Below are 24,972 nucleotides of genomic sequence, written 5' to 3' on the forward strand. Positions count from 1 at the left end.
TGTGTGTGTGTGTGTGTGTGTGTGTGTGTGTGTGTGTGTGTGTGTGTGTGTGTGTGTGTGTGTGTGTGTGTGTGTGTGTGTGTGTGGCTGGCTGTCCCTTCAGAAGAGCAGGCCACTTCAGAGAAGCCATGAGACCGCCACAGGCTGACGGAGCTGATGCTGCCACTTCACACACGGAGTGCGTGCCTGTGTCTTTCTATGTGTGTCCATGTTCCAGGCGAGGTGGGGGAGCCAAAAAAGAAATACCGTGTGCGTGCATATGAAAGAGGGAGTGCGCAAAAATATTACTGCATTAAATTTGTAATATTACATTTCTCGTGTGTGCTTCTGGTGAAGTGACAAACGTGTGTGTGGTGCATCTGCACAGATGTGACAAATGATGTGTCAACAGCACAAACAGTGTGTATGCGGACCGAGGTTTCAGCGACTATTCGGCAGATGTCCCAGGAACGTCTGTGTTTACTTGCACTTGTGTAGAGAGACTTTTTAAATCTAACTGAGCTCCAAAACTTCGCCTGTTTAGCTGCGTCTGCATGTGCAAGCCTCCACTAACAGTATGTGCACAATGTTTCTATACTAGGTGTGTACGTGTGCTCTCACCTGTCTTCTGGCTCATGTCTGTGGGCAGGTGAGGAGAACTCGGGCTGAAGTGATCGTTGCTGTAGGGCAGGAGGGAGGTCAGCGGGTGCATCCCGTGAGACTGCTGTACCACCGAGACTTTGTTAGACTGTTGATGAGACGACAACAACAACAACAACACAAATTAATTCAGATAAAAAAAGAGCTTTGAATATCCTTCAAGAAGCCTGAGAAGTACAAAAAACTGCATTTGCCTTATGTTAGAACATTTTGCACAATTCACATTTTCCAAGCAAAAATAAAGACTTTTGCATGTGACAGACATAAAAGAGACCCAGGATGATACAATCTAAGATACACCAATTGAAAAGGGAAAAAAACCCCAAAAGTATTTGTTTAAGTTTGGCTAATCAAGTTGTCTGGAATCAAGTCAGGAAAACCAGACGTATCTTAATTTGATCACAGAATCTATATTATTCCAATTACAAATAATGTCTGCAAACTGCATTTTGAGATTTTAAGATTCAGAATCAGCCGTTCGGCCCAACGCTGCTGAGCACGATCAAAGAGCTTTGCAATTACACGAGTTTTCCTTTCGTTCATTTGCTTACAAAAGAAATAACAAGATGCAACCAGACATGAAAAGAATTATTTAAAAAAAAATCTGCGTTCTCCTCTTAAATAATTCACTGATGGAAGAAGATGCAAATGTTAAGTGTCTCCGAATTTTGGGGGGGATTTGCGTGCACTTATACTTCATCCAAGGCTGAAAGAAAAGGAAGAAAGCTGGACATTTTAAACACGGTTTGGAACAAAACAGATGGGCCATACTTCGCTCACACTGGTTTTCAGTGGAGCGGGGAGGCGGAGGAGGAGGTGCAGGAGGAGGACTATTTGATCGATAAGTCTTTGATGATCAAGTGAGGCTGCGTGTGAGCTTGTTTGCTTTCATGTCTCTGTTTACAAATGGCTTTCAATAACTTACGTGAAATCCAGTTATTACTAATGCTCGCAGCATGCTAGCTGACATACGATATGTCACAGCGGTTTGCAAAGTTGGAAGCAGCTAAGCGGCCAGCCTTGGACAGAATTTCACTGCATTTATTTGAAGCAGGCCCTGTGTGGACTGGTCTTGTTTTCTTGGGAAGTTTAAATAGTGCCGTTCGGTGTGAGTATCAGTGTGTTTGCGAGCAGGTGGATGTGTGTAAATGTGAGGCTCTGCAGAGGCGCTAATTTTCCTCGGCACGAACATTAAAAAAAAAAAAGAGAGAGAAGTTTTCCAAGCGATTTTATTTTGGACACTGAGATTTATTTGCATAAGCGTGCATGTGTGTGAAGTGTGTAAGATCAGCAGTGCAGAAGGCCAGATCTGCTGCTGCTCGCTAGACCCCCCACTGAGTTACAAAGCGAGCACCTTATCACTTAAAGGCAGAGCTTCCACACTGCTACACTGCACATTTACACACACTTTAAACCGCTCCTTTCCGATCAATCAGCATCTTAAAGACTCGCACTGACCACACGCGTGTGCACACACATGTGTGGAAACGGACCCTCATGTGTATGCTGCACGACCGGCAGCGGAGCTCAGATCAAACTGCTACACCGCTTTTTAATGCCGTGAAAACAAAACTGGCTGCTTCTGTTCTCAAGAGCCGAAGGGGAGGTGTGAGGATGGGGCTGGTGATGGTGGTGGTGGGTGGGAAGAAGCGCAGGGGAGCAGGTAGCATAGTAGGAAGGTGAAATGTGGTGATAATATGACCTGCATTCATAATGATCTGAAGAAACAGTGAGACGGAGGACAAACCTCGTGGTTTAAGGATTGTACAAAAAGCCTCTTTCATCACCTTAGAGGCCGAGAACAAAGGCAAGAGAATGAAATCAGCAGGCGTTAAACACTGAGTAGGTTTTAAGGTTATGACCCGGCAGACCAGTATTTTATCAATGAAAATGGGCAGGGGAGCTGCATCGCCTTGCTGGTTTGCATGTCATGTGGTTAATCACGTGGGGTCGAAGACGGAAAGGGGACTGTCTGCAGTTCGCCAGCTCAGGATGGATGTGTGAAAACACAGAAGTCTGCACAGCTGGTCTTGTGAAGGTTGGACATTAACACTGCATCAGCTCAAACGAGGTGACTGCATTGGCCCTTTCAAGTTAGAGATGGGAAACTCACATTTATGGGAACAAGAAAGTAACTCTGAAACAAAACAGACAGACGCGGATACAAAAAATTGCTTCTGGCAAGCAATTGTTTTTTTAGTTTAATGTGGCAGGCCACATGTAAGTTAAATTATTAATTTGTGTTCTTTTCCACATTTTCTAAATGCTAAAAATATCCATTAAGGCATTCTACTTCTTATGACTCACTGGGGTCAGACTTTCTCAAACGTCTGTCTTTTAATGACCCTTCTGCTGCTTTGATGGCGTTTTCATTCCCAGAAACACCAATCAGCCACACTGTTACAAACCCCAGCCAACTACCGGATAGATCTGGACTGTGCTGAGGGTTGCACTGTGGCGAAACCTCCGGTTGTTAAAAGAGATCGTGATTTGAGGCGTCTGACGGCTGAGTCAAAACTTTTTGCTTTCTGTCCTTTCCTGCTACTCTCGGCCTGTGCTGGTCAGACTCCCTTATGTCCGTTTGCCGGTCTGCAACACGCGCACTGCGGTGCAGAGAAGTAGTCACGTGTGTGCTCACGGTCACACGCTCACATGTCATTAGCGTGGAAACTCCTCACTGTGAGCGAAGAAAGTTCACTCACAGCAAAGTTCGCCAAAGTAAACCACAGGGGGAACCACCACGCAAATTATTTGTAACAACAAATCTAATCAGACACTTAAATCACCCTCGACCTCTTTAGCTAAAGCTAAAACTATTCAGTACTGTGAGGCAGCCACAAGCCAGCAGCCTCGGTATGAGCAATGGATTGAAGCAGTTATGAGGAAATTATGGAGATGACCAAAAAAAGTGAAAAGGGTCAATGTCCCATTAGATTGTTATGTTATAAATATACTGGAATACAATGTAAGTACCTGAGATTTGTTTTGTTCTGTAAATCTGATGCAGTTCCTTTTGTTCGGTGTTTATTTTCAGATGTTTCATTGAGAGATGGGAGCGGTAACTTTCTGCAATTTGGAAAAAACTGTAATTTTTTGATTTAGAAAATAATATTTTGCATTGAAGAAAAGCTGCGTTGTCATAGATCTTACAACGAACCAGCCAAGAAAATTGCAAAAATGTGCTTTGTGAAGCAGCAGGGCGCCCTGTCGAGCTAAACAAAGCCCTCTGCTGTAAGGCAATGCTTTTCTTCAATGACAATGATGAGTCCACATGTCAGTTGAACGTCAAGGTTTCCCAGCAGAACTTTGCATTCAAATAAGATGATCAATGTTCTTCGATGTCGCCTCTCTGTGAAGTTATTGATGTGGTTGATTTGCATAAATCGTCTCTTGTTATCAACACCGTTTTATGAGCGACACACAACTCTATCCAAGGAAAAGGAAGCAATTTATTTTTGCATTTTTTCTTCACATTCAGCAGTATCACTGACATTTTGCAGGGAAAATCCCCAAACGATGCAACTGGCACCGGCGGAGGTTCTCAAACTGCACCGGGTGTAAAACTACTGCCTGGATGACCTAGTGGAAAAACATGGAGCGCTGTGTCGAATGAATGTGATTTATGCAGGGAAAATAAACAAGAGTTTGCAAAGATAGCATGCTGATTTTTTTTTCTTCTCTCTCTCTTCACTAAAATTGAATTTGGGTCCTTTTTATTCACAAGGGTTGATATGAACTGTAGGGTTAGATGAGGCCTTTGGTTGGGGGAAAACTAGAAAAAGTTTCAGAACTGGTATAGCTGGTAAAAAGGTTGCATGACATTAAAAAAAAAACTTTTCCTGTAATAGGAGTCAAAACCACAAGTAAGGCAATGAATGTTCATGAGCACCAACAAAACTCTACATGATTCTTCACGTTACAGAAAAAAGACCGCCTGGGACAGAAACGCAGAGGTTAAATAACATCAGTACTCAGCAAGTGTGACTTTTCTGCACACAAATCACACTCACATACAGTTTGCGTACAGACACATACGCACATCTTCTGCTTCTCGGCAGATCCTTCGCATATGGGGCGAAAATGCACACACGCGCACGCACACATACGCACATGTGCTCAGGGCTGCTAGGAGCCTTCAAAAGTAGCTGTGGCTCTGTTTCACGTGCTGAGGTTGATTTAGCCGTTTTGCTGTAACATTATAGCCGCAAAATCGTCCATTTATGTTTCCTCTCTTCCTTGGGGTAATTAGCCGGCCTTGAAGTGGCTTTCGCTGTGCCTTCCTTTTTTTACACACACTCAGGGAGGCTGACTGAGAGCACTCATTTAACCCATAATTATCAACCCCTCTGTGTTTAAAAAAAAAAAAAAAAAAAAAAAAAACCCCCCGCACGCACACATAACTTACACATAATTACCTTTGCTGAAACAGACAAGCGTGTACATGCATGTGTGGGACACACACACGCAAAAGACATCTCTGAGACTGTAAACCTGCAGCTATGTTTTTGGTAAATTGGAGAAAGAAAAAAAAAGAAGTAGACACACATGTGTCGGTGCATGCGCAGACAAACAGATGAGGGAAAAGTTCATTCACCCTTTAATTTGCAACAGTTGAGTTACCCACCACTTCAGACTGAGATACATCCAAGCGTTATAAATTTATGGTACAGATCAATATTAAATACAAGAGGGAAGGGGGGGGGGGAGTTAACTGAGGCCAACTGAACCCTGAGTTTATTTCTTTAATAGGATAATAACATGCATATGGGCCCTTTCGCCTATAGAAAGTGCTGATCATAACTCAAGGCCAGTCTGTGGTCTTATCAGATACCCAGAATCTGTGTTGCCGGGAAACAATGTCAGCCACGCCCTCTTTCTGCGGTGACTGACCAGGTGGGTGCACCTAAAAATGCATAGCTGTGCATACATTTATGTCTCTGTGCATTCATATCCCCTATTCTGCTGATTTAATCTGCATTCACTGCTGATGGGAGTTTGTTGTGGTGTGCAGCGACGCTTCTAAACTCACTACTTTTAAAAAGAGACATGCAGGTAAACCTGCAGTTTAGTGTGAGGACGCTCAAAAGGAATCTCTTACTGTGGTTTCAAGAGCCACCTGTAACCGTGGCACTATGCCGGGATGCGTTTTGGCGCACGTCTCACGAAACACGAGTTCCTGCTGCAGCGGCGGAGCTCTGGTTAAACCGGGTGAACTACATCAATCGACCGGCCGTGCACGAAAACAAACTCGGTGTCGAACCCCAGCGAGAACGGCTGCGCTGAATAATAAAGCTCCTATTTGTTGATTACATCAAAGATTTAAATACTTCAAAGAGGCGATTACTTTAAAAAATTACAATTAGACAGCACCACCTTTTTAAGTGCGTCAGGAAATCGTGAACGTGGTCCTCAGTGTCTCTGTAGTCTCATTTCACTTGAAAGGCCTTTGAATTATCAGCATATTGTTGCTGCCTTTTATCTCCTCTCTATTTGAACAGAAATCTGCGGCTGAATACAAGAGTTAATGGGATCTCAGACATCACTTGTTTGTAATGACGGCCCTCCACCTTGACCCTCGCACACGGAAGCATCTCGCATACACACGTGTGCAAAGAAACGCACAGACACACACACACACCTTGATTCAGAAGATCTTATAGTGGGGAAAAAAACCCTCCTTTAATGTATTCTTTAGTTTTCGGATGACACACTAAGTAGCTCCGTCTCTTTATATTTGCAGCGGAAATTAAAGCCTCCTCTCACTCGAGAGTGCTTTTAAATTTAATGTCTTTAATCTCACATTTCATGGAGATTGCACTTTCAAAACGTTCATTCACTCTTTCTTTCACCGTCACCCTTTGCCCTGGCATAGCGGAAATTTGAAAAAAGAAGGTATAAATGATTAAATAGAAGGTATGGACAGTAGAGCTGATGCGATCCTTTCAAGTGGCTGCAATCAAACTGTTGTGCAGAAGCTTTCTTATGATGCTATCAAATGAGTTGAGATTTTACTGACTAGATACAGATACAAATCTGACAACTGACAAACTTTATATCCACAGTCGGTTTTATATTATGCTACAGTGTCATTTCCACTTTCTGTGGTTTATGACCACTAAATTCTTGAAGGCTAAGGAATACTGATACTAATCAAGCCTTTGTCATTTTAATTTGGGTCATTGTCGCTCTGGATGGAGCAAAAGGAAAGTGAAAATTGAAGAACCGAGGTTTTAGTTTGGAACGATCCGGCTATGAGAGAATAAACTGGAGGAGAAGCCGGGATTATTTATGCTGCGTGGAAGCTAAAGCCGTCTCCAGCAGTTTGATGCAGAAGCAACACACCGAGGTTTTGTTACCTATGATCATTTCACACTGATTAAGCAGTGCATTTGAATTTTTTTCCAACTTTCAAAGACACATAGCTTTGCACAGAGAGGTCAGAGGGCAGGGTCGACCGTCTCAAGCATAACACGCACCAGACGCACAGACACGCTCTCACTACGCGAATGACTTTGGGTTTATGGGTGAACAGGAGCAGGGGGGGAGATTAAAAAAAAACCTGAGCGTAAAGGCGCGGTAAAATTCCCCACACCTGCATGCAGAGAGCAAGTGCAAAACAGAGAAGCACTACAGAAAAAAAGAGACAGAAAAAAAAATGAGAAAGAGGGAACATGAGGTGGCAGTGCCTCACTAGAGACCAGAGAATTTGTGTTTGTTTGATCCCATGGAAAGTCCTGCCCTAGATCAGACTTGATTGTCAGATGAGATTAATGTACGTGCATGAAAACGCACGCAGCTATACGAAATGTATAACAATTCTGAAACTGGCCTGTGTGTGTTTGAGCACACGATTATGATTAATGTGTTTCTGCAAAAGAAACGGCTGACAGAATTTTGACGAACCGCTAGAAAGTCTTACTTTCTGCACGGAGACTGAAATTTACACAAATCTACAAGAGAGGATGCACACATACACACGTTTTTAGCTTCCAGAATATTTAACATTTGATTTACGCATTCAATCTCCTTGCGGTATCAAATACTTCAGCAGGTTTTGACAACTCTCTTCCGTCGTTGCTCGAGCCAAGCAGACAATCCTGCCTTCCACACAGTACAGTTACATGCAGCGCATTATTAAATATAATGCCTCCCGGATCACTTATTTATTTACTTTTTGAAAACAAGTCTGCAAACAGTTTATTGCCAGCAAGTGTTTCAGCGAGCATCACGTGCAGACCTGATGTCAGTACCTTTTCTCTATCTGCTCTGCACAGTACATTTACGGAGCACAGTTGTCGCACCCTCTCCTCTGCCATCGAGCCACCCTCCTCTGCCCTTCTTGACCCCCCCTAAAAACCCTTCCCACCCCAGCAGTCAATCCTGAGTAGCGAGCACTCTGTAGGTCCCCCCAATCTGGAAGTCATTGCCTTCTCCCGAGTCAGGAGCCGAAAATGAGAACCTCTTAGTAGGAGGTTTGGGCAACATCAAAGCCTAGGCAACCATAACAACGCAGCTATGTTTAAAAAAGGACCAAACACCCCCCACCAACACCACAACAAGCCCGCCCACTCCCCAATTACACACACATATGAGCACACACACACACACACACACATCAATACTCGTATACATGCATGAATGCATGTAAGCATGGACACGCCTAGTGGAGTGCATGCAAGTACACACACACACACACACACTGTCGTCCACTGCTGCCACACACCGCTGGAACATCTGGGCTGTGGCCAGGATGAATCAGTAGGCAGCAGACAGAAATATTTGTACGCATGTGTGTCCATATGTATTACTATGCATATTAAATTTTAAAGCTAAATGTAAAAATAAATGAAAACGATGATTTCAGTGTCAGGATGGGAGCTTGATTTGAAACATGAGGGCTGCTTTTCCGGTTGTAAAGGAGGATCGAAGAGCAAGAAACAAAACGCGTTTTCTTCTGGGTTTTGCATTAGTATTAATCCAAATATGAAGAGACGGAAAAGATGCATATGATCTTTTATGTTTTTCTGCTGTTTTCTCACATTCTGAGCTAGTCTCAACTTCAGCAGCAGTACACATCCCCCAACCTTCTATTTCCTTTTTTCCCCCTGTCTGCAGATTTGACTATATACCATTTAGAGCCCAATTTTTAGAACCTTTTAGTCCCTTCTTTTGCTCTTTACGGTATTTTTTTCCTATTTTGCAGAGACTGGATGGCTATGGCTCAAGAGGTACAGCAGATCATCTACTAATTGAAAGGTTGGTGCTCCAGTCTGCATGCCAAAGTATCCTGAGGCAGGATGTTGCACCCGCAGCTCCTGATGCATTCACTGGAGTGTGTGTGAATGTGAGATAGAAACGCCTTAGATGTAGAAAAATGTGAATGAGACACATTGTATTAAAAAAGCACTTAAAAATGAAAAGAGCTACATAAGAAGCATGCAAACTAATTATTCATTTCAGATATTTAAAAATACAAATGATAAAAATAATAACTATTACTATTTTTTATCCTATTCCCCATCAGGTCCCCCTAACTACAACCTTTCCTTCCACTTCTACCACTGCTACCACTTACACTCCTAATATTTATACATAATAATAGGACCTCTAATATTTGTCTAATCTTCGCCCATATTTGCTCCTGTTGAACGTCCTTTTTTTGATTCACGTCGTATGTTTAAGACTGACGACCTTCCCACAAGCAAAGTTTTGTTCATTTCTTTTGTTCGTCAGCGGCCCTAGGAGGAGAATAAGTGACGGCGGCAGCAGTACTAGTGGTTGAGGCTGTAGCACTGCCTAAGCTTGCCAAGCAGCCGAGATGGGACGTGTAGGGAGATGCGCTGTAGCATCGCAGTGAGGCAGCGTTCTGCTGCAGTTGGCTCCGGGCCCTGGATATGACAGGGTGCAAAATGAAATTCGACTGCTGTGATGGCATTTAGAGATGAGTTATCACTCCCTTAATGAGTGGACGGAGACAGACAAGCGGGCAACTTTCTCCTTCAGACTGCGGCGGCAGTTTCACAGCACAAATTACCTCTAATGATTGGTCCTACAGAGAGCTAATTAATGGTGTACTTGTTTATTTCGATCAGAGCGTTCCGCAATCAACGAGTTGTTTGTGACATCCCGGCGATAGTTTGCAACAAAAATATTGACACACGGAGTCGGCAGGAAATGAGGCGACCACGCAAGGCATAAATCCTCTTTGACACGCACTTCCTCCAGGGTTTTGGTTCACTCGAACAATACATACTGCGACTACTTCAGGCCGCAGCCCTGTTTGTCCGTCTTGTGGGAGCCTGTTAGCAGAAGCAAAAAAATGTAGCGGTTTGATAAGAGCATTGTCAGAAAAGGAGTCTTTGTTTGCATTTACTGTCAGCCAAGCCAGACGGGATTGTTCCCGATCTGTAACTTCGATGTGTTTATCTGACCTGATTTATCTAGTGGCTTTGGTGATGGACTTTTTTTTTTAACCCACTCATCAAGATGTAAACAAAGCCAAGAAAGTGACCTTTTGGAGAATCTTCTACCTACTGTACTGGTTGAGACTTGAGATCTTTATTTTTTTATGATTTTTTTCTTCTTCTCAAAGATCCCCAAAGTGTGATACTGATCCCCGTCTGCAGGTTTATGTGGTCCCGTCCCCCCCTGCTGAGATGACTGAGCGAGTCTGTCGCTCACTCATTGTGAAACCTTTCCTCTATGGCTGCAGAGCACAGCTTTCACTCAGCCTAAATACCAGACCATGTGCCCAAATGGGAAATGCCGCCACACATGAAAAAAACCCCTGCAGTGACGCGCTTCCTTTGTGCCAGTATCTATTTATTACACAAATATGGCCACCCAATACCACATTAAAAGACTCTCACAGGTCATAGTGAAAACACTTCCCCCCGCCCCTCCTTTCTAGATGAAGAGAGATTCAGCGGCTCTCTCAATTACTCTGATTCTTTCTCACTAATTCCCTTTTTTGGTTTCAAGAAAAGATTTACTAAATCTTGTAATTATCAATCGAAACATCGCTCCAGCGAATCGAGAAATCTCTGTATGTCACTACTTGAAAACCGGCTGTTCGGCGCGTTTCGCTCTTGACGGCTACACTGCTGGGAGCTCAAGTAAGCGCAGTGGTGACACTTATTGGTTTAAGTGATGGGTGGGCTTAAAGTAAAGTGCATTTGGATGGCCTACCTCGTAATGAACTCCTAACTCAACTACTTAAGTTTAAAGCTACAAAACACTCCTCAGAATGTCTTTTGACATATGAAGGGGGAAAATGGTGATTTCAGTTTGTTTTTTGTCTCACCTACAATTTTCTAATGTTACGCATCACGCATTGCCACTTGAAAATAAAATGTCCTGCTATCAGCTCTGGACATTTTATTCCACTTTGTGAACTTTTTATGTCTTTAATGTCCGATCTGTTAATTGGAGAAACAGCTTACAGCTCTAACACTGCTGACCAGTAACCAGTTTCTGCAAGAAAAAGACTTTAAAACACTGCTTTCCTTGCCAACTTCTGTGCAGAGAGTGCTCACCATATATGCCAGCCAATGAGAATCTATTTAAAAGCTATTAAAGTTGTCATAATCTAATCCCTGGCACACACTACACAAATTCACTTAAAATGCTGGATGTGGTCAACATATAGAAAGTCAAAGATCAGGCTTTACAATGCTCTAAATGTTTAGCCTTCTCTTATATCTGTGCGATGTCCCCCCACCCCCCGTCAAGTTTGTGAGGGACAGCCAATCACAATTAAAGCTGCTTACAATTAAGGGGGAGTCAAATCCCTTACAAAGTGAGAGGGTACAACAAAGGCAAATATAGGATAAATAGGGATTATTTTGAACTTTGAATCATGCAAAGCTACGCTAGTAGCTGGAAATGAACACAATTGTGTAATTTAAAGACTTAAATAACACACAAACATACACCTTTTTTCCTGAAATGCACTTCAATATATATAAGACGCTTCCCTTCCAGCACACGCAACTTTCATGTGTTGTGTCTGTGTTTGTGGCGTCGGGGCGTTGACGAGGGGGTCATACATGGCTGACTCTACATATAAGCCAACTGCTTTTGAGTGAAGTTTTTGGGGAAGCGGGCGACTCAATCAGCTTACATGCTTTCTGCCCTCCGGGTCACCGGTTTGCTTCACATGTACGGTGCTTTCTGTCTGATCTGCTGCTTTGATGTTTCTATCGAAATCATCTCATCCCTGTGGCGTTTGTGTTATGGGACATATTGAAGGCCACGCAAAAGAAATAACCGGCGGGCAGAGCGCGCTGAATGGCCTTAACATCCCCCAAACCCAAACAGAAATATTTATTTTTACTTACATGCACACTTGCGCTCTATGGGTGATTTGGCAAATATGAAGGGATATCTACTTTTTTGAAAAGTGAGAAGTTTTTGCACAAATTTACATTTGATTTGTATAATATATTTACCTTTTTATTGCTGTGAAAACACAAAGTAAAACACTGACCAGAACCAGAAAAAGTTTTTCTTAGTGGCATTACTTTCTTATATTGTTGAATTTGAACATTTAATGAAAAAAAGGCTGATTTTTTTTGTTTTCCTTTTAGTTGCTCACTCTTTGTTGTATAGATGTGTTGTTTGATAGAACAAACCAAATGTCTATTTATTGGAGTTCTACAAGGTCAAGGTTTTTTTTTTAAAGAAAAGAAAATTATTACAACTAAGGATGTCACTAATAATTATTCCAATCATCTGCAAAGATTAAACAATTTACAATGAAAAACACTCGTGACATTTTATTTCAAAAACAGAACTCAATCATTTTCTTTTGAAAGCTTCTTCTACTTAACAAATGGCACAAAATATATTATAGCAAATTCATTTTGCTATATGTCATAATATGTATTACGGGAAGGTATTTATCTAAACCATTGGAAACCTCAAAAATCAAGTTTTCAAGAATAACAAAATATCAAACACCGTTAACTGATTATTCATACAGCTTTAGATATATTTTCTTTTTAATCACCTAATGAATCATTGCAGCTTTGCCTGCCTGTTCATGGAAATAAACTTGAAACAGATTATTTCCACGACCATACGCTTCTGGCTTTCATGCTACCAGCTAGACGAGAAGATTGGTTTCTTATCATATCTCATAAGTGCTGAGCTAAAAACAGCTAAAGAAGCAGCTAACATGATCATTTAAAGAAGTGAAAACCCCCTGCAACACTTGCATAGAGTTACATAAAACAACTTTATTTGAACTGGCCTATAAATACGGTTGACTCTCACACATCAGCAGGCAGCTTTTTATTATAAATGAACTGTAACTTGTCGCTGTACGGTGACTTGCATGCCAAAAGTGATATTTTATTTATCAGTAGATAAGAAAATTCTTGAAAGCTGAAGATTCAAAACAAAGGTACAGATGATTTATCTGTTCGTTATTTCAACTTTGCTGTAGACTTCTTACAGTCACAAAAAACATAAAGTGCCCCGTTTGTTCGATTGTCACTACAAGACAATTTAGGTGGTGAGGGGGAGAAAAAATAAACCCAAACCCAGCCAAACAGCACACAAACCAGCAGACATGTACACTGATTGGAAGAGGTGACTCACAAACAGATGACATCAGGAGCGAGCCCAAGCCCCGAGGCTGCTGTCCAATCAACGCGCGTTCTTTTCATTGTCTTCTTAGAGATCAAGCAGTCTGACTGAGGAGCACTTAAAGAGCCATCTTTCACCAAAGATTACAGTTGCTGCAACAAACAGTTTTGAAAACAGGCTTTTCATCAGCGGTAACCAGTGTGGAAACTCAGATACTAAACAGTTTGAAAGGGTTTCGCAGAAGTCTCAGTGCATGCTGACATGCATTCAACAAAGGGAAGGGGGGGCAAAGGGTCCCTGACAATGGCTCGACACTGAAATTCCTTCTGAAAGGCTGCTTGAGCCATCATTTCATTTGACTTTTGAATCTGTGCGACAGTCCCCTGCTGCGTTTCTACCAAAAAAAAAAAAGATTTTACAGGGGAAAAAAAGGAAAATAATGTAATAAAACAATCATCTGGGTCCTTAAAGTGATTCGTTACCTGAATCACATGCTGCTCGTGTCCCATTTAAGGACAGCTGATCACTGAGTTAATGTGCGTGTTTCAATGACATGTGCTTCGGGACATTAGGAGGGGATCGTTAAAAAAAGTATCTGTATTGGTAGCAGAAAGACTGGAATGAGTTAGTGAGCTGGTTATTGCTTAAAAAACTGCTGAAACAGTTCATATGATCATTCAGTTCATTTAGAGAGACAAAAAGAAGACATGGGTGGATGTGACGGATGCAGGAAAAGCACGGAAATGACAGGATGGAGTGAAAAGTAGATGGATGGAAGTGTAGAGGGAGGGGTGAATGTGACTCTGTCTCTCCCTCGCTCCTTTCATGTTCTAATTTATGCTGTCTGATTAATTCCTTTTACCCCAGCGGCTGGAGTGATTCCTCTGGATGTCCCACCCGCCTCCTACCCCCAACCCCACCCAGCTCCCAGCAACTTAACCTGCTCTGCTCTCCCTCTCTACTGTACCCCCTCTTCCCCTCTCAGGCCCACCTGCTGAGCTAGCCCCCCTCCACCCCTCTCTTTCTGCTCACTACAGAGCAGCCAGAAAACGCAGGAGGAGTGCCGTAGCCATGGTAACCATAACACCGCTTCCACCGCAGGTTGCAACAAGTCTCCGCCACCTAATCTGAGATCTGCCGTGCCACTTGTTTCGATTCCACAGACAGAATAATGCGAAGTTTAGTCATTAAAGGGTAAGTTCACCCAAAATAAAAACCAAAAAACAATAATAAGACGTACTTAGCTTCCTCTTTCATCCACTGCAACAGTTTTGATTTGTCAATATGAGGCGTCAGGGGAAAAAAAAGCATGAATTTTCTGGGTGGCGAAATGACTCTCTAAAGCAGCTTTTTGTATCCAAAGATGACTCATTTTGATCACTGACTAATTGCATGACTCATTTCATTAAATATTAACTGTTAGAACTGACTGTTAGCTTCTTTTTTTTTTTAAAAACAAAAAACTTTTTTTATTTATAAGAAGTATTATGGGGTAGGTTGGCACGGTGATGGCATCAATTCCCAGAATAAATTTTGCCGCTTATAAAAATCTCTCTCTTTCTCACTTTCCTTACACTTTCTCTACATCATCAAAAAAAATATTAAAATTTTAAAGATTACTAATTTGTTACCCGAGTCTCCTTATTTCTGAGAAATGAGAAGATTAGAAGAAATCAATCTAGGAAGTTTAATCAGGAAGCGCAAGGAAAGAGAATCTTTGAAAAGGTGAAAGGCAATTTAATTGTTTGGGGGTTTTTTTTAGATCAACTCAGTCTGATGGAAAAAAAGGTTAAATCGAACCGATTTTGTGTTCATAAACTGCAAATCTAAATAAATAAATATATATATGTATATTACCTGAGAGCTCTGGTAGCATGTGACCTGTCCAAACAGGCAGAAGTTTAAATCTAAAGAAATTTACAGAGCTCTCACTTTACTGCTTCAACCAGGGCATTAAAGTTGTGCTTTTCAAAAAATAAAAATAAAACAAAACAACTGAATGTTACAAGACTGCTTTCAGGAGAAGAGAACGGTTTCAAGTTGAAAACTATACTCTGGAGTTTCATCCAAACACCTGGAAAAACAGCTTTGGTTTTCCTCTCGACTCATTTATCGTTATAAGTTGTTGTTACCACAAGTGGTTTGGCTTGGTCTCTGGGGGGGATTTGATGCTTTTCTGTAGCATGGATAACGTCTGCAGTCAGTTACTGTTACACAGCTGCATCAGTGTCCCTGAGCAAAAGTCTGAAGTGAAAAGAGAGAAAAAACAGAAAGAGCGAATATCCTCTCGTATCCCTTTAGCGCTGCAACTACGCAACGCGCGACTGCTGGAACATTTTCATTGTGATTTAATTCGGTTAGTAAAGACAGGAAATCTGATTTCTGCGAGAAGACCTGTTAATATGTTGGCTTCACAAATTTGATCGCATAATATCAATACTGTTATATCATCTCTGCCTTTCCCTGTGGTGGTTCAGATCAACTAAAAGCAGAAATGCTATAAACATGATTTTAATCTCCCGGCTGGATGATGGGATATTCCCTGTGTGTTGAGTCCAAGCCATGACGGTAAAACATATTCCTTTTTTCTCTCTCTATGATGCTGAGAGATGTACTTCATGTGTCTGGCGAACATCCTCGCTGTAGTTTGACTGGCTTGAATTATAGATAGGAGACGCGAGCCACCCGCTGCTTGTTTGTTTGCTCGAGACTTTGAGTAAGCAGAGGGAACGCCAAAGGACCCGAGAGAGAGGGAGAGATGAAACAAGAGACGGAGAGAGCAGCAAAGACGAAGAAAGGATGGAGGAAAGATGGACAGAGCGGGAAAAGACAGAAAAGGAGAGGAACGCAATCTACAGGAGCTTGCTGAGCACTGTCGAGGTTGGGAATCCTGAGGAGGCCATCTGTGCTGCTGATACAACAATCTGCATAAAAAACGAGCTGAAAAGACCGTCGACATCCCGCACTGTGACATTTGGTAGCGTGTTTGTAGCCAGTTCCCAACATTTCTCATCAGATGTGTTGCGTTTAAGTTTAGAGGCTGATTTTAGACACTAATATCCATCCAGGTATATGATGAGAAATTTAAAAAGCTCATCAGAAACAGAAGACACAATAGATATTATTAGAGGCAAAAAAAAATTAGCAAAAACAAAAAGAAGCAAGCAAAGCAGTAACACAGAAACAGATGCACAGTGACCGTAATGGGAGCAGAAAACAGCCCGTTTCATAGTAACCATACCCGCAGCCATAATAGTTTGTCGCCAAGTGCCATCTTACATCACCGACCGCCGGTCCCTGCGCTGCACCTCAGCGGCGGTTCTTCTGAATCCAAGGGGGAACCCTCCTCTACCCATCCAGATTACATTACACATGGCTCAGGGCTCTGATGTGGCTTCAGATAGAGAGCATACAAACCCTGGCCTGCAACCACACAGCCCAGCTCAGCTCAGGCCCCATCCTGTGGTCTCCATGCTATGAAAGAATATTTTTGAATGCCTTTAACATTTCCTAACTGTACTCCCCCCCTGCTCCACATGCTGCTCTCATTTAGATTTTTTTTTCTGGGGGGAGTCCAAAGAGCGCCAGTGGCTGTGACAAGTGGCTCTGAAGGGATGCGAACACAGTTTCATAGGTTTTTAGGTTTGGACAGAAGGCTCTGGTAAGAGTGGAGACGAATCAAGGATAACTAATCAGCATCACAGATGAGGTCTCCTTATTTTTGCATTACAAAAAGCATCAGACTGGAGATATATTAACACTATTTCCCTTATACAACCAGGAGAGATGAGTAGAGATGAGTAGTAGTGGTAGAACTCCAATATACGAGACCAAATTATAGAAATCACAATCCTGGAATATATAACTGAAATTAATGTGTGGCCAACAAACAAATGACATTATATATATTTTTATAGACCCACATGCTTTTTAATGGATTGAGCAGAGAATCTGATGAGGAGATAAACAGCGTAATGAAAAGCTAGGAGGCCAAAAGATGGGGAGAAAAACACCCAAAATTACAAAGAGATTGGGGGAAAAATGTAAACAGACAAGAGGATACAGATGTTAATGCACATAGGTACAAATAAGCATTGTGCTAAATGCAGGCCTAAAAAGATAGATGAATAATCGCGGTGTTATAGTGGCAAACATGTAGACAAACAGACTCCTACTAATGGAAACAGCTGACCAAAGGAAGCTCGGCGCACACGCATGCACGCACACCATTACAACATCGTCAGCTCCCACCCTTTTCATCCATCCCTCTTCTACACATCAATTAAATCTCTTTCCATTGGCCGGGTCTTGTACTATATTAGCACCCTACCTTCCCTCTCTGCCTCTGAGTGAGTTTCTCTTTAATCTTCAGGAGATGTTACCATTGATGGCCTATTGATTTGATGTTGCGCCAGCTGCTTTTATCTCCAGGATCTCAAAGAGGTGCGCGAGAGAAGAGATGCACTCCCCACCAGGTCCAACCAAGCAGACTGGGTTTTTTTTTTCTCTTCTTCTTCTTTTTTAACTAGACTTTCTTAACCTGAGGTGGTCGGAGCCCTTTTAAGAGATGGGTTGAGAGATCATTTACTGACTTTGGAAATTGTAGAATCATAGATAGTGTTTATGCAAATGCGACTATTCTTAGTTTATCCTTGATAAAACAGCCTGAACTTAAAATCAGTTCGTAAATGAGGTTAAAGACGGTTTGTTTTGTATCACCACGCAAACCGTGCGTGTGAACTATGAGCACCACACTCTGGATTTTACCTCATTTTGAGCCTTTACCGGCATCACGTAACTCAGTCTAAGCATGACATTTTATCTGAGACAGTGACATTTACCATATCAAATCAAAGCAATGAGACTATCGTTTTCCCACATCAGTATATTTGAATGCAGAAAAAAAAGTCATCTCACAAATCATCAGCAGTCTTCTTTTGAAGTCAAACCATTTAGATCTGATGTTTTTAACATACACAAGACTCCAAGGAGAAAAAGAAAAGGGTTCGCTCTCGGTTTGGACCAAAAAAGAAGAAAAAAAAACAGTGTCGAGGATTTCGACACAGCCCCGCTCAGCAGGAGTCCTCTGTATTTGTTGGTAGAGCGAAGCGAGGGCGCTACCATCCAGCTGACCACATGTGGAGCTCGTCCAAAACCCTGCGAGAGCCAGCGCTGGTGCGTTTCGACCACAGAGCTGCATGCACGGGCCCGCGGGGCCTCGCTGTGCGGCAACAACACAGAGGCCGTCTGTCACCGCGTGCCATCTCTGTGGCACAATGCTCTCTCTCTGCCCTACCGTGTCCATGTATTTATGTGTTTGCACCACATGTGCACGCTCGCATGTATTTATGCGTATCGTGTTATTACTTTCCATCTGTTTGGGAACGTGTTTTATAAGTCGATGTGCACGTATCGTTGTGTGTTTGTGTTAGGGTCCCTGGAGAGGGCATGGCACGCCTGTGTTTTGCAGAGCGCCTGCCAAAAGCTACCCGGCTGGCTTACGGGGCTAGGGTTGATATTCTGCTATCGATCATATGTACAAATAACATGGTAACTTACCAGCAGTGTGTAATTATCACCCCCAAAAATAAAATAGCTGGCTCTACTTAGGGACTCTGCCTTTCAATCAACTTCGGTCATCTGCGCACTTCTGCACTTATTTTTTTCGACTTCTTCTTCTTGTACTCCTCACGCATGACTTCCCTCTGTACACCTTTAAGTTAAAAAAAGATGAAGAAAAGACTTTCCTTGTGGGTGTCATGTGGGAACTGAGGTCGCAGAAGAGTTTCTGTGTCAGACACTCCTGCAATTTTCCACCTCAGGAGTTTGTACGATTTCTTTAAGGCTTCTTCCACAGCTGTGGTGGGAACAAAAGCAGCAGCAGTGTGGGGTAAAGTGCATCGAACTTCACGACGCTGATAAGTATGTCACTTCCAGCTATGACTGTCCAATCTGTCCGTAACCATAATGTCATGTGGGACCAAAACCACTGACTTGGATAGTCGGGATTGCTGAAGTCTTTGATATTTGATCTGCTTCACTAAATTTAAATATATTCATTCAGTGCCAGCTCACAACAGCAGCATGTGTGAAAGAGTTTACAGCGTCTTCATCTATCCAACTTCATTCTGTCTGTTTAACAAAGTAAACAAGCATACAAGTGTTAACCAAAGTGACATCGTTCACCAAAGGTCATGTCTCTGCCTCGAGGGGGTCGTCATTTTTAAACAACTTGCCCTCTTCTCTTTAAAAAGAGAAAAAAATTAGGTACGGTTTGATTCTTTAAATCAACAACAACTGGAACAGCTCATCTCAAGACCAGACCAGGCCTCACGGACTTTATCAGATGGATTTATTTATTTATTCTTTTTTTTTTTTTTTTTTGCTCCTCTGCCACAGAAAATCTCTCTTTTTTGCTTCTTTTATGACAGAAAATCGATGACTGGTATGCGACTATAATGGTCTTTCAACCATTTAACCAATTTATTCTTGTCACTCATCCATTCATTCCTTCTTGTTTTCGTGCTCTCGTTCGTGCATTCTTCTGCCCGTCCCTCTATCATTCTGATCTATCCATCTTCTCTATAAAAACGTCTAATGTTTGCGTCTGTGGTCGGCTGAATTGTTTAGCCGTGATTTGTAATGTAAATATGCGGTTGCGTATGAGAGCATCGCTCCCTCTTGACGCCGCCTGAACATACACACACAAGCGCGCGCTCGCACACACATGCGAATGCTCACTGCATATTCAGAGAGCAACCAGCAGCTGCCTGGCTCAGCTCTGTTACTCCTACTAAGCCATAATTGTTCCCGGGCCTCTCCTCTCTCAGCGCGGGTCCACCCGAGCCAAGCGGCTAACCATGAGCAGCCCTTATGGCTCGCTTCGCCTTCAGGCTTGGACTGCCCTCGATGGAGCCGACAGTCTCCGTCGCAGGGCAGTCTCAGATGATTAGTAAGGCTACTTAGCTTTCTTAGTCAAATGTGCAACTGGTTAGTGAGTTGGTGTTTTTATTAGAAGTTGGTGAGATGATTCCAAAGAGCAGGAATCAAGAATCTGAGGCAAAGCTTCCAGCAAAAGTACAAAATTTACAAGTAAAACATCATTTATCTGATTCTCATCTCGACATCTTTGTTACCCTCATGATGTCTGCAGTACACAGTACTTATCTGCTTCTCAGTCTTAAAGCCCCCATCCTATCTCTCTCACTCCCTCACTTGTTTAATGTCAGTCCAAGCAAAACAAGTCGGGCGAGCAAAAAGCCAAGCAGCGCGACCGAGGCCAAACCAGCGATCGCTGCTCTCGTCCTGGACCGCTTCCCTCCCTCCAGCTACTGCATGCAACGCCGCTGTTTTCGAACGGGCTTTCAACCAATTACTCCCACTGATCAAACTCCGTGATTCTTCTGATTTTGCTTTCCGCGACTGGCTCGCGAGGAAGCACCTCATCCAGAGCCAACATATCTTAGGATAATTTCATCTCGTGCAACAAAGATTCGCAGTTTCCAAGAATTCTGCTCTGCTCTGCTGTTTAATGCAACACCTGGAAAATGTGACTTTAAACATGGTATTGTTTTCCATGATGACAGGTGATGGAGTGATTTAGTTTTTCCACCTTTGCTGCCCGACTGATAACGGCTTAAAAAAAACAAAACAAAACTCCTGTCCGATGAAGACTTTAGGAAAGTACATGCGGAAATTCCTGTTTCATTTTTAATGCCTCCCTTTAGAAAGCTTCAATGCTGGTTCACGCTGGAATGGCGATTTCTTTGTATCAACAAAGCTAAACCACATCCTCTTTTCTTTCTTTCTTTTTTTTTTTTTAAACCAACGTTTTGTTTGTACTTATCTTTTTTTGCTGTTTCTGTTACAGTTTCCACTGCAGGTTCAGATGCTTTTGCAGACAGCAAAATCATCTCCATTTAAGGTGGAAATAGGAAAGAAGGAGATGCAGTTGAGCAAGCGAACCCTTAAAATTTTCCACCAACAACTTAACAACAGCACAGGGTTAAGGAGGAGCCGTGTGTGTGTGTGTGTGTGTGTGTGTGTGTGTGTGTGTGTGTGTGTGTGTGTGTGTGTGTGTTCAGGTGACAATGAGACTCGAGGCCTTTATTTTCCATGGTAAACCACACTAGGCTTAACCTCGCTCAACTGTACACAAGAAACACGGGTGTGCACACGCAAATACAAAGACACAAAATGCACTTGGACACACACACACAAACACACAGAGTGACACAGAGAAGATTTGTATTGCCAAAACAGTAAAATTTTGCCCTCAGTACAGTTTTATTGCAAATGAGAAAACACTTGTGCCTTGCAGAGCCACAAATAATATCTACATGCGCTGTTTAGCTCTACTACGCTTGGTAATACTGTTTCTGTTGCCATAAGCAGAAACTTCTGAATGTAATATCCAGGTTATGTTTTATGCAACAGCACCTCGCATTAATTTGGCCGGCCTTGCAGGCACCAAAGAGGTTCTTGGATTTTTTTAAACCCTACAGATCAACAGCAGAAGCATCATTTGAGTAAAATAAATGAAGGATTGCATTTTGCCATTAATATGTTATGAATCAGTGCCGTAAAACAGTGGATAGAACTGCTACAAACAAGTAGGAAGTAGGAGAAGTTGAAGGTGGAAGTCTTGCTTTAATAACATGTACTGCATCCCTGACAAATTGCATTAAAAGAGCTGTGTGTGGACACAAATGACACTCTAACCACTCCCCTCTCACCTTAACCAAACAGAATATTTCCACCAGTGAAAAAAGAAAACGAAGGGAAACGCATCTTAACCAGAAAATCTGCTCATAGCTTGTTTTAATACTATTAATAAATAGAACAATCGCTCGTCCTAAAGGTCATCCAGTTCTGCATTAATGATCAATAAAGTTGTTATTTTTCTTGGGTCCTGTTTTTGTTTTCTGGAGTGTAACTCTTTAACTCTAACTGTCAGCAGGGTTCCTCCGGGGACATTTGGGGACATTCTCTCATTTAAAAAAAAGGGCAGAAAAAATGAGAAAAATAAAAATCAACAGTCCTCTTCTCTTGCTTCCTCTAATCAAAACAGCATACCACTGACTTGATGTTTAGCTAATGGATGCTTAATTGAAACCAGTATTCCCTCAGCTGCTCTGGGATTAATGTGCCTCTGCGGGGGATCAACTGGAGCCTGGATGGCACTCAAGCTGCGCTGCTTGTTTGAGACAGTGTCAGAGTTATGGCTGTCTTTAATTGGAGGCATTAAGACCCTAGGCCCGTTTTAAAATAAAAACAGAAAACAAATTATAGCGCAGACGGGGCGCAGAAGAGAGGCGAAGGGTAAAAAAGAATGAATGCGAGACAGAGAATCGAGACGGGATGAAGGTCGCCACGCTTTGCAGCTCAGTAGGGGAGCCAACAAGTCCTCTGGGTCCTGACAGTGGGTTGACTGCGCCTGTGCCTGCTGTAAATCTGCTTCTGTCTGGGGGATGATTCGGCAAGGGGACCATAAAAACATCACTGATGGAGACTGTTTGTCTGACTGACTGTCAGAATAGAGTCTGTCCTCTTCTCTTCCCTCTGAATGAAATAAAAAATGACAGCGTGACATCTGCAGCGAGAAGACGGTGGTGATGGGTGGAGGAGTCAGCGATCGTGAGTTCATTTGGCCAAATCGCATCAGATTAGCTCAGATCTTTTCATTCACAGAATTTTGTGGGGTTTTGATTTATTTTTTAAACTGCTGAATTTCCCAGCAAGTTGTTTTTCATACTGTGCTTTCCTCAAATCTATAGAAACTTCAAGGGTGATCCTGTCGGTGTCTTTCTGCAGTCGCTATCTTTCTGATAGTGACTGCAGTCTTGAGTCTTGCTTTGCACGTTCAACCTCTGGTTGCCATAACTACTTGCACCCAGTTAGGAAATTCAAAGAATGCAGTGCAATCCCAGGCCATTGCCGATTTCTCCTAGTTGCAAGAAGGTTGCCGTCCTGTTTTTACTGCAGTATGACTAACGACAGCACTGAACGCATGTATGTTTTATTACATATAAAGGTTTGTGATTGTAATCTTTTTAATGTATACAGAATATCATCAGTCATTTGAGAGTAATAATTTGGGGTGCGGACTAATTTACTAATGGCCCTATTTAATCATTCTGCACATCAAGAATCTCTTTAAAGGACAACATTTGACAAGGGAAGGACTACTAACACTGGCAGATCTGACACCATTTCCCACCTTATGTTGAATAAAAGCCAAATATTAATGTAATAAATTATATCATCTACAACAGAGAACAGGCCAGGAAAAGAAATCTACAGTCATTTTGGCTGCAGCAGCCCCTCTGCTCCCTTTGCTTGCTTCTTTTTCAAAGAGATCCACTTCCTATTGCTGAAAGCAGAAACTGACTGTCAGAATTCGAGCTAGCCGTGGATTCATGTTCCTTTTCCTTGAATGCGGTGGTGAAACAGTTAAAGGTGTTCGTAAGGTGTCAGAGTCTGTTTCAACTGAGCCTGTGGTTTTTTTTTCTACCAGGTGCACAACGCGGTTTCCAGCTTCTCATTGTTTACTGCTAACTCCCTTCCGCTACTGCAGTTACCTTCTTCCTCCATTGTTCTCATTCTCTCTCACTATCAGTCTCTCCCTCTTTCAACTTCTTTCACTCTTGGTACAAATTTCTCCATGTTTTTCCTCCATCTGATCGACCCAAACTGTACCCATCTGATAAATCAGATGATGTGTTTCTTTTGTTGTTCACTTCCTGCACACCCACCTCTTCCCTTTCATCTGTCCTTGGTGTGCATACAGTGTTTCCCACATACATGTCATGTACTATGTACAACACCTACACAATCGCACACACCCACGCTCACACACAGATCAACCACAGTGCAATGCATATCACGGTTGCTCTAGTTTTTTGTTTGGCCCCAAAAAACGTTCGCACAAGCTGATTTACCACAACACCTTCTCTCACACCTACACGCACAAAACACTGAATAAAAATGCTTTATGAGCTCCATTACTTCCTGAAACATATTAATGTATCAATGACATCAACGTTATCGTTAGCGGGGCTTCTTGTTTGTTTGTTTGGTTTTTAATGCCTCCCCTCTCAAATCACCTCTTCCTCTTCCTCAAATCCACCTCTTTATTCTTCGCCCCCCTTTTTACGTCAAAGCCACGCTTCCGATAATTGCATCATGACTTCAATCGACATTTTCTGCATGTCATTTCTGCTCTCTCATCACCTGCTGATGGGGAAAAACATGCTCTCGTCGCGTGTCCATCGGTGCATGTGCGTGAGTACTGCACTCCTTAAAAGCCTGGGGTTTTTTTTCTTCTTCTTTCTAATGACCAAATGAAAAGTTCCCATGACTGTAAATGTGGGGATGGGAGTATCTCCCGTTTTCTGGTGAACAGGGCCAAACAAAGGTAGGAAATCAATTTGACGCATGACCGAGCTCCTTTTGAGGAAACTTGTTGAAAAGGGAATTCCTCCTTTTTCTTGCTTTAAAATTACATTAGCAGATGGACACAGTGCCAAAAACATAGGAGCTCAAACAGGAACAAGCTGTTAGTCCAACATGCAGCGTCCCTGTACCTCCGTTCATAACATCATCCTCACTGTAGAAACTCAAACTATAACATGCTTGGCAAACATGGTGGCATATTGTGGGAAACAGCTTTATCAGGTGCTGGAAAGTAACTGATGATAGGACACGTAGGAATATTTGGGATAAAATCTGGAATGTTTTGGG

The 24,972-nt window shown here is 42.4% G+C and overlaps 1 protein-coding gene across 10 annotated transcripts in view; it reads right to left on the reverse strand.

Moving 5' to 3' along the window:
• Positions 1–24,972, reverse strand: part of tcf7 (transcription factor 7) — a 73,140-nt gene that overhangs the window by 30,323 nt on the left and 17,845 nt on the right. For all 10 annotated transcript variants that reach the window (XM_005727719.2, XM_005727718.2, XM_005727717.2 and 7 more), the window contains exon 4: positions 601–727. In XM_005727719.2, coding sequence (XP_005727776.1) covers positions 601–727 — 127 coding nt within the window. The remainder of the gene's footprint in view (positions 1–600; positions 728–24,972) is intronic.

This window comes from Pundamilia nyererei, unplaced genomic scaffold (assembly GCF_000239375.1).
Source record: "Pundamilia nyererei isolate P.nyererei 1_Seehausen unplaced genomic scaffold, PunNye1.0 scaffold00026, whole genome shotgun sequence".
Taxonomy (NCBI): Eukaryota; Metazoa; Chordata; class Actinopteri; order Cichliformes; family Cichlidae; genus Pundamilia; species Pundamilia nyererei.